Source organism: Macadamia integrifolia, chromosome 1, assembly GCF_013358625.1.
Source record: "Macadamia integrifolia cultivar HAES 741 chromosome 1, SCU_Mint_v3, whole genome shotgun sequence".
NCBI classification, from domain to species: domain Eukaryota; kingdom Viridiplantae; phylum Streptophyta; class Magnoliopsida; order Proteales; family Proteaceae; genus Macadamia; species Macadamia integrifolia.
Genome location: NC_056557.1, coordinates 4,453,124 through 4,464,390, shown reverse-complemented (window position 1 = coordinate 4,464,390; position 11,267 = coordinate 4,453,124). Strand labels below are relative to the sequence as shown.

At 36.1% G+C, this 11,267-nt stretch overlaps 1 protein-coding gene across 1 annotated transcript; it reads left to right on the top strand.

Annotated features, from left to right (window-relative positions):
• Window positions 1-9,212: 9,212 nt before the first annotated feature.
• On the top strand, window positions 9,213-10,972 carry LOC122075260 (transcription factor TCP20-like). Its single transcript, XM_042640229.1, has 2 exons — window positions 9,213-10,584; window positions 10,685-10,972. The coding sequence occupies exon 1, from the start codon at window positions 9,454-9,456 to the stop codon at window positions 10,366-10,368; it is 915 nt and encodes a 304-aa protein (XP_042496163.1). The 5' UTR covers window positions 9,213-9,453; the 3' UTR covers window positions 10,369-10,584; window positions 10,685-10,972.
• The last annotated feature ends 295 nt before the right edge of the window (window positions 10,973-11,267 follow it).

Below are 11,267 nucleotides of genomic sequence, written 5' to 3'. Positions count from 1 at the left end.
CCCTCCAACCTATTCCAATTCGAAGCTTTTATCCCAAAACGCAAACCCCACCCCCCCGACCCCGACCCGGCTACCGCCAAAATGCCAACGGCTACTGCCGGTGTAGGGGTATCTCCCACGCCAACCAATAATTGCATGAGAAACGATATCTTCAACATGGCCTTACATAATCAATTGGTAGCATTTTCTTATGAGTTATGGGGTATGTCCGTAAATGCCCATATATTAACAATTGGCTAAGAAAAGGTCTGAGGAGATGTTTCCTTCATTGATGTTGTAAAGATTCGAATTACGAATCCAACATAATTGGAATCAGATCAATTCGATTTTGGATCAAAAAATTACGGCCAAAATACTATCAAAAGGTAAGATTTCTAAAACCCGTCAAAATGGGATTGGCGGAGCCTATAGGTGGTCGAACAACGTAGAGCCCCAATCGATCGACACTTGTCTAGTCGATTGATACCAAAATGATTGGTTGATATTTCTCTTCACCTATGGTGAGAAATCCCATGTAATTGAATCTCTTTCTCCTTTATTGTAAGAAATTTCAAAAGACTAATTCAATACCAAAGAATCTCATCCAACCCAAAAAAAGGGGTCGGTGAATAGATTCTTGGTTCCAGTGGGTGCAAGAAAGTTTGGTCTTGAAAGTGTGGTTGAGTATTCAAAGAGTTTCATCCAACCACAATAAAAGTGACGGATGAAGAGATTCTTGATTTACCGAGGATGAAGAAAAACTTGATCACTATTTATAAGAAGGGAGAAAATAAATAAATAAATAAAAATGAGTTTCTGAGGACAAGTGTGGCGACATTGCACCAATGTGTAGCTCCTCTTCAACGGCTAGAGTAGGAGGTTGGCCGTAGGTGTAATTCCCTTTCAGTTGATATTAGATTCTCTTATTGATAAGATCTAATTAAGTATTAACAATAATTTATTTAATTAATACTATAGTAGTAGGTAGAACTTCATTGTTCATAATGGGTTCTACGAATACATTTAATAGGATTTTTTATTGGAAGTTGATTATCATATTTCTTTCTTATTTACTACCCTATAATTATAATATAAACTCTTATTAATTAATACTGGATTTATTTTTATTAATTAAGGAAATTTAATGGAATATCAAGATTTCCTTCTAAACTAGGATATAAATATTATAACTATAGCTAGAACTCCCTATATTGTGGAGAAGGTTGGACTCAAAGATAGGATGGTTTATTATTGGTTGAGAGTATATGAGTGATTTCTTTTTAAACTGGATATTAAATATTATAATTGTAGCTAGAACTCCCTATCTTATGATGTTTGACAAAGAAAGATGATAGAAGAAGGGAAGATATATACATAGATGATAGTTACCTAACAAAGTTAGTTTCCTATTAGTCCTAAAGGAATTACTATTAAGTGAAAAGTTTGCCATGAAAAGAGAGTTTTTAATTTTATATATCAGTATAAGATATATAAATTTTTAGACAATACTTGACAGTCGAAGATACAATGGAAAATGTATCTATTGAATTAACTTAATTTTTCTTTATTCCCGTCTAATGAAAATTTTTATTTTTTTGTATAAAAATATATGTAGATCAATTTGGACAACATAAAAAAAAAAAATACATGGAGTTTTCTTCTCATTAAATGATTCGGTTTTATCCACTTGGCATGCAACATGGCGAAATAGGTAGGAGTGAAGTTTTTTTTTTTTTTTTTTTTTTTTTTTTTGAGGGGGATTGAGACTGACCTTACTGTCGTACGATGTCTTACACTTCACTTTTGTAAAGTTTTTTACATTATCTTAGCAACTAAACATGAGAAAATCAGAGGGACATTAGGTAGAATGTTAAAGAACCCTATTAAGCCTTAAGAACATTTTTCAATAACGAAAGGGAGAAAGAACACTGTCAAGCTGTGTGGCATACACTAGCCTCCTTATGGCTATCTCTCTCCTTTCCTATAAAATGACATATATGCCCTATCGTGGGAGGAGAGAGATAACTCAGGAGGTGCTAGTGTGTGCTATACAATCTATATTGAAATGTTTTCAAGTCAACAGGCACAGAAAAGTGGACCTTTGCCTGGGACTTCGGGGTTCTTAAAAGAGCATATCAAATGAAGTTGTTGTAAAGTGATGCCAAAGCATGCATTTTTCTTTATGCCCTAAGAGTAGGGGGGGACACGGGATTGCCAACACTATATATGGACCGAGTTTTCCTTAGGCCATGATGAATGGGAATCTATTTACTGCGTAGCATTAGGGCCACTCGAGAGGGGGGAATGGGTGGGATGACATAGAATCTCTGACCCTAGGATCATGCGGTGAACCTCACTGCAAGGTCCGAGGAAACTTCCTCCTACACGTATAACCCATTACAACAATGGAGAAAGTTTTCCTCGACCTTGGATGATGATCGATAATAGACCCCTCTACAAGATGAAAGTTCTAAACTGCTCCTATCCTTATTATGGTTATCATTTCACCCCATTAATGCTCATGGTAAAGGAATAACTCCTTAATTTCCATGGATGAAGGGAAACTACCTCTGCTGAGTATCTATCATATAATTGTCATTTTGACTTTCAGTGTAGACCCCCTTGATAACTATTGTATCAACTCACCATGATATTTTGATATAATGTCCATCCCATGAGATGGACATGGCTGGTTTCGCTATATGTACGTGCACGTTATATGTTTGTCCAGTACATGTACTCTTGGAAGTAAAAGGACATATATTGAACTCTAAAGTGTACATCAATGTCTTGTGTAGGAAAATTACATCCATTAAAGGTCATAAATGTTCATCTCTTGTTGTATAAGGTCAATAATAACTTTATATTGTTCCTCGATACCAGCTACACACTATCCAAACACCTCAGTCGAGGGAAACTGTCCTTGCTTTTTTTTTTTTTTTTTTCAAAAATTTTAGCAAAATAAAGGAGTTTGGTTTCTTGGTTTGGGAATAGAGGACCGACCCATATGGAGGTCATTGTCTGTTGAGTAGCATCAACTTAATTGGCTTGTTTTATCCTCTCCCCCCCACCTAAAACAATAAAGAGCTTAATTGACTTGTTTACATCTCTTTACTACTGAGAAACTAGACCTATCATCAAATGGCCTCCGTGTATAGGAAGTAATACCCCTTCAGATAGAAAATAAACTCTAAACAAATCAGATCAGATCCACCTCACTTTGTGTCAGGGTGCAGGCACCATGTTGTCGGCATAGTTCTTTTTAAGAAGAAAAAACGCTACCTCATGACGTGCATTTGCAGTAAGAAACAGCGGATGTAAAAAGACTACACTGCCTCACGCTAAAGATGATCACACGGACCCCTTCAATGGCATCTTTTGTTGACGTGTACTTGTGCCAGGGGGTAATGTTCGCTTGCCTTTTTAGTTTATTAATAAGATTTAGAAAGAGTGAGGAGTCATTTCTTGAGTGGCCAAGTCCCACCGAGTCCCACTTTGAGTTGGCAGATTATCATTTATTAGTGGATATGCATTTCATGATTGCTATTTGATCAAGAATGACATTACAATTTACAAGAGCGGAAAAAATTTAGTCCATAGCTTGGCCTACGTTTGCAGGATCGAAGTGTCTTGGGTGGGAGAATCACTGAGCGAGCCCGCCTATAGAGGAAAGGCAAGGTGTAACAATATCTAACTTGGCTATTAAGCCAAGAAGGAAAAGACGAGGAATGGGGTCCAGAGACGAATTCCAAAGAATCCATACACTATCCCTATCCTTCTCTCCAGCAGCTGGGTTGCTTAGAGAGACATCCAACGTTTGAGAGGATCCGATCATATATTGGGGTGCATGTCTGGAATCTGGATCCTTCCAAATTCCAATCATCGGTTACCTTTCTTTAAGCAATCCAGCTGCTAGAGAGGATATGGATACCTGTCCCCTACCCATTATAAAGAAGCAGGGAAACAATAGAAATTAGGCTGAAGAAAAAAGAAAAGAAAGAGACGGAAATAAAGGGATAAGACTGTGACATGTGGATAACGGTGACGTCCATATCCATCTTTGTCAAGGGCCCAAACCCACCCTGACCATCATAAAACAATATATAGAAAGCTTGTTAATAATTGATACCAGAAATGGAAAATGGACTCTTTATATATATATATATATATAGAGAGAGAGAGAGAGAGAGAGAGAGAGAGAGGGCTTAAGCTTTAATTGGAGCTTATGGAAGGCAGTAGTAACAGGATAAACTCTGTGGGTGGGGATGACCTGCTTTAGTTATAAGAACCTCATTTTTTGTCCTCCATTCACAGAATGACCCAAGAGGGAAGAGAGGTGCCAATTCCACCCTCCCCCTTTTTTGAAAATTTTGGGTACTTATGGTTTATTTTATTTTATATTAATATTTGAATATGTATTGATATCATTAAAGCTTAAAATCAATACAATATTGATACAAATTGGATGAATTAAGAAACCAGCAACCACTAGGGCTGTGTTTTGGTTGTCATCCAAAAAAATGTTTCTCACATTTTTTCTTTCAATGAGAGCAAAAAAAATAGAATAAAGCCTTTGGTGTCAACTTGGTATTTTTTGATTTTTTTTTTAACGAAAAGGGAAAAAAACTCTAGAAACGCAAAACAATGGAATGACAAAATCTTGTTCCGTTATTTCAATTTTGTTCCAAATGCAAAAGAAAATGAACAACTAGGCTAATTGTTTCTGAAACAGATTCACCAAATACCATTTGTTTGTTTTAAAATGACATTTTGATATCAAAACTGAAAATTATATTTTTGACATAAAACGTTGTTTCTGAAATTGAATGACTACCAAACACATCCTAGGTAACAATATATAGAGGGTAATTTTACTATTGCGACGAGATCTACTGCTACTACTACTACTTTCTCAATTATTTCTTGATTCAAAAAAGAGCAAAGCAAGGCTTTTGAAAAGAGATGGGGCCTTTGAAGCAACAAATGATTAAGAGAACAAGGAAATCAACTTGGATTGATCCTAAGCTTATCCCATTTTCTTGTGATTTGGGAAAAAAACATATCTTTCATCAAAACCATACGTTTTAAATATTTAAAGCAAAGAGATCTTTTCCCACTCCATCTTTGAATTCAAGTTGATATCAGGTGATATGTCAAATGGTTACTGAACTTTCAAAAGAGAGAGGGACCCTCCAGTGTCTCTAAGGTGGGAAACACATATGACAAGCAATGCAAGCATCAACACACAAATAATCACACCACACCTGCCATTATTATCTATCTATAGTCCATACCTTCCCCCTCAATAAAAATATATATCCATCCACTCTTCCACACAAGTTAAAGCTCAAAAAAAAAAAAAAAAAAAAAGCAATGGACAAAACCCATGTCCACATCTGGACCCTGATATCACCTCTTTGACACTTAACTATAGGATTTTGGAAGATTGTGTATGATTCTTTCTTTTTAAGTTGTCTTAGCTAGCAAGGTGAGAAAAGGAGAAAACACAAAAACCCTAGAGTAGACTAAAGAGGTTTCACTAGCACCGTCTCTTTTCCTCTTGAAATAATCTGTCAATCTCCTATGTATGAAATCGTTTCATCGCTCTTAATTGATGTATTTCCTATGCCGCTTGTTCAGAGAAGCTTCTCTCTCTTTATTTAATCTTCACATTAAAGTTCTGATTATTGTTATTCTTTGCTGATAGGTGAAGAGGATATAATAATCTTGATAGGTAAAGAGGGTACAATAATCACACCAAATAACAATTAATTCTTCCTAATTGGTGCAACTTTGAATTGCTTGCCGAAGCAAACAATCATCTCTTAGCCATAAAGTAGAAGAAGGGGAGGTTAGGTGGAAAATTGGAGCATCTATATTAAATACTTTAATAATTCTAATTTAAAAAGATAGAAAGATCGCTTCATCTTCTTCTTTTTTTTTTTTTTGAAAGAAAGATTTCTAGTATGAGATTGTTTTTCAAATTCCTAAGTTTTCAATGGTATGAATCAATTTTGGTAAAAATTCTTGTAAAATCTTAACAAAGTTATGAACTAAAAAGTGATAACCTTTTTTTAATTGCTGGTGATCTTGTTTTCAAAATTTATTTAATGTGGTATTTAATTCAAGGGAAAAAAAATGAGTTTTTGAAAAATTGAAATTTATTTAATACAATTTTTATATGAAAAGATAGGATTTATCCTCACTGAAATAAAAGATAAAAATAGTATTATATACTAAAATGGCAAAAAAAAGTAAAGTTATAATCTTATTATAACCAATCTTGGTGTTTCTATTTATAAAATTGTAACCAACCAACCTTGATAATTGTTGGTGGATTTGTGTGGTAGAGGACTGAAGTATCCATATATTACTCATCAAGCTTCAACATGAAAAAAGCATGCGAAGCAATTGACTTTAAAAAAAGAAAAAAAGAAGAAGAAGAAGAAAAGAAAAAAAAAATAGAGATTCTCTTATTATTACGTATCAAATAATTTGTAATCTTACTTTTTTGCTATTTATTACGATGCACATTTTTTTAACAAGGGTAATCCTATTATTTCACAACATTTGATAAAGTCATTTTCAATGAAATTTTGAGAATTAGACAATTGATAATCAAATAAAGGTTAAAAGTTCTAAATACAGGAGTTAAAACATGACTAATCAAATGATTGTGGGTATCTATATCACATAAACATACACATGTTCTAGCCAATCTAGTCTAAATATTTAGATAAATTTGGCCATGTTTAGAAAGAAAAATCCATAAATCAGATGGGTTGGACAGACCAAACTTGATTTGGAAACCACAGATCCTAATGCTTAACACCTTGTTTTGGACTCTTTAATTATTCATTGATTGCAATATGGCTGGTGTGTTTTTTCTTTTAAGTCTTAACAAAGTCAATCAACCTGTCATATAAAAGGTCCTAGATCTCCTCGAACATTAGACATGGTAGATTTGAAAAGGATTGAGAAGGTAAAGAAACTTTTTTCTTTTTATTAAGATGACTAAGGGTCAAGGTAGGGTAGGATCCAATTTGGAGATTACATAATTAGGCAATCACTTTGACAGGTTACTGTGATCCTAGTTGCGTATGTTTTATTCTTTTTTTCTCCATCTTATGAGTGGCAAGAGAACACTACTTCCTCACGTAGGTACATACCATCGTATGCGGCCATTGAGAGGGCACGTACACCTTTGGTCTGGGGTAGCATGGTCTTTTTGCATTAGAGGGTAGCCTTCTTTCTTCCGAAGAAAAATTAATTTTTATAAAGTTTCCTATCCAAAAGTTTGAAACGATAGGTGGAGGGATTTACGAGTAATAAGGGGGTTGTAGGTTAATTACTAGGTGATGTAGGACTAAACTCTCAACATTCCCTTGCACTTATAGCAGTTGGATACAATGAAAACACGTTATGATATTATGTAAAGTTTTCAACCCAAAGTTTGAAATGGTAAATGAAATTACTCCCAGGTGAATAAGGGGCTTGTAGGCTAATTAGTAGCAAATGTTGAACTAAACTCCCAACACTTTTTATCATCCATTCTAGGTTTGCAATTCCTAAACTTTATAAAACTTAAAAAAATAATATAAAAACGATTGATGAAAAAAAGAAATTCAACATACTATACCCAATGGGATACTCTAAAAAAATAAAAATTTATTTGGGTATAAAATGGTGAAGAGAATATAAAATTGTTAATCATAGGAATTATTTTATGCGGTTTTTGCGCATATAATGGACCTTACTATTAAACTATATAATTCATCTGTTATTTTTATATGATAATTATCAATGAATAATTATATTTTTATTTTATTTTCCAACCAGTTTGTATCCAAAATAAACAAATCTTTTGCATTCCTTTAATGTATTGTTTGTTAATAAGAATTCTTTTATTAATTCATGTTAAAAGTTCCTATGGTTGCTAACCTACAGAAAAAATTGGTGGGTGGGCACAACTCACAATGAAAAAGTGGTAGAGTGATTCTGGCCATTGGATGTCTAAGAAACAGTCTAAATATGCTACATATCAAATTTTAGCTTCAAAATAAACCATTCTCCCCCCTTCTAACCCTGTTATGTCATGCATTACCAGTAATCTTGTCCACCTTTCGATAGTATTACTTGTTTTGTTTTACCACACGATTAATTATAATTTAGTTGAACTTAACATGTAAGTAAAGGACCTTAGGATCTATTAATAAAGGATTTAAACTCTGAATCAAAAAACATAGGTTCCGCCTCTTAAATCTGAAAATGTTATCGATCTAGTCCCAAAAACCCTAGAATCAACTATTGTAAAGCGTTTAAAATTAGGATCAATCATAGTTAATTCTCATTTGAATCGATGATAAGATTCTAATTTTTATCTATTTATTTATAAAAATTTCAACCCCACACAATCTATTACGTGGCATATCTAAGCACACATCCATGATTTTTAGGTTGCAGTCCACCAAAACTGCTCCCTTTGTTTATTAGCATTGCGGGAGGGGGGAGGGGGGAGACTGCGTCAGCTATCATGGTCACTTTCTTCTTCCTCTCCATCTTCTTTCATTTTTAATTGATGATGGAAAAAATACCCACATCTGAAAAGGGCACAACATGGAGCTCTCTTATAATTAAAAGAAAATTGACCCATGAACTGTCAGACATCCTTATTAACCTTCAGAGATCCAATACCATTAGAGGGCTAAGCTCAGGACTGCTTCTGATGGAGAAAAAAGAATTTAATTTAAAATGTCCCACCTGAGTACAGCAGCTCCTCTCCCCCTGGTCCAATCTCATGTGGTAGTTGATTTCATTATATTCAGTTTTTCCTTTTGATGTCCATTTTTTCCATTTCTGGAGGATGGGTCTATAGTCTGGTCTGGACTGGACTACTGGAGTGGTAGTGTGGTACACAAGCAATCCCACTACCCATTCAATGACAGCCACATGGGCCATCCTATGGTTGCCACGTGGGATGTTTGAGTCCCTTGCAAGATATGCTTACATAATAGCATACAGTGGAGGGAAATAATGAGGTAGGAATCCATTAAAATGTGGCAAAGGCCGGAAGGGTTCCACTATTGCTGTCCTGACCATGCAGTGTCTCAACTCATGTGGTGAAATTGGCGGTTAATGCCTTTAAAAGGGTATCAAATCAGGGTAGTCAAAGTCCCACTACAGTGGAAATGTAGATAGAGATTAGACTTTAGAGATAGAGAGATATATAGAGAGAGAGAGAGAGAGAGAGAGTGAGCGAGTACCAATCTCCCAAGTAAATTTTGAAAGGTGGGGTTCGTATTAGGACTTATCGAGTTTTATCTGTTTTTTTTTCCTATTTTGAAACAAGAGGTTGAGTCATATCCGAAAACAGTGAAAACCCATGGAAGGTTAAAGAGTGTTAAGAACAGAGGCCTCTTCAGGACTTCAGGTCACCTTGATTTCAATTAAAGAGGTCTCTTTTCCTCTGTCTTCATGGATCCTAAGGTCTCGAAGCAGTCTTCAGAGGTTCCCAAGTTCTTGAGTCTTCCACAGCCAGACATGGTTGATAATAACAAGCCCGCAGAAATCAAGGATTTCCAGATTGTGATTGCGGAAAAAGATGAGGGTAAGAAACAGTTAGCGCCCAAGAGAAGCTCCAACAAAGATAGACATACGAAAGTGGATGGGAGAGGGAGAAGGATAAGGATGCCAGCTCTGTGTGCGGCAAGAATTTTCCAGTTGACGAGAGAATTGGGTCACAAATCTGATGGAGAAACCATACAGTGGTTGTTGCAGCAAGCAGAGCCTTCAATCATCGCTGCTACGGGTACAGGAACGATCCCGGCTTCTGCCCTAGCTGCGGTTGGGGGCTCTGTTTCTCAGCAGGGAACCTCTGTTTCAGCGGGCTTGCATCCGAAGATCGACGAGTTGGGGCCAGGTGGAGTTGGGTCCGGAAGTAGGACCAATTGGACTTTGGTAGGGGGTAATTTAGGGAGATCTCATGTAGCTACAGGCTTATGGCCCTCTGTCAGCGGCTTTGGTGCTGGGTTTGTTCCTTCTTCAAGTCCGTCCACATCGAATTTGCCCAGCGAAAGCTCGAATTACTTGCAAAGAATTGGGTTTCATGGGTTTGAACTACCTGGTTCCAATCTGGGTCCAATGAATTTTGGCTCAATTCTGGGTGGGAACACTCAGCAACTTCCGGGATTGGAGCTTGGGCTTTCTCAAGATGGTCATATTGGGGTTTTGAATCCTCAAGCCTTAAGCCAGTTTTACCAGCAGATGGGGCAGAGCCGAGGTGTGGCTGGCCCCATGCACCAGCAGCAGCAACAGCATCAGCAGTCGCAGCCACAGCAGCAGCAACAGCAACCTCCTGCCAAGGATGATTCTCAAGGATCAGGACAGTAATTAGTCTAGTGAAGGTGTTTCTAATGGAGAATTTTGGAGAAACAGACAGAATTAGCACCACCAGAGAAGCTTTCTTTACTATGTACATGCAAGAGTGAGGGAAAGGACATTATGAGAATTCAATCATTTTCATGGAGTTGGATCATAGAGACTGTATCTTGGTTATTGGATCAGCTCCTTTTCTCTCCACAGCTTTATCGAAGTCTCTGAATACAGGTGCTTTTCTGGTTCTCTTTCCCTTTTGCCCCCACTTAATTTCATTGTGATTGTTCTCCTATTGAGGCTGTTAATTATAATGGTGTCTCTTCTGGTTCAGATTGTGCAGGTGAAGTGAAAATTTGCAGAGCTGCATGGCTTGGGGTTGGACTTAATTTCTTGTTTATTTCAAGGGTGTTTTCCTATATATATTGTAAGCGATCTCCAATCATTTGTTATTAGGTCTGGACAGAATCATTGTCAGCTTGTTTGTGAAATAACAGAGGGCTTTTTTTTTTAATTTAATTTAATTTTTTATTTTAATTTTTGATAAGCATATGATTTCTGTGGGATCTAGTGTGTATACTTGGTATTTCAGATAATTCATACTCCACGAGCGTCATAAGTATGCTAAGTGCCATTGTTAACTCAATCTAGTATTAGAACACATCTTTCTATGAGCAAAAAAATCTATATTTGCTTCCTACAAGGACAAAATTTTGGAAGCAAAGATATTATCTAGTGACTTGATGCTCTCTATGGTTGGATTGAAGTCAGAAAAACCTGTCATATTACCACATCCAAATCTAGTTATTACTTTTCCATGATTATATGTTTCGCGTGCAGTGTCACTGAAGCTCTAAGCCTTAATTTCTCCTGAAAATTATAACTTTTCAGGAAATCTAGAACAGTGTTTGATATGT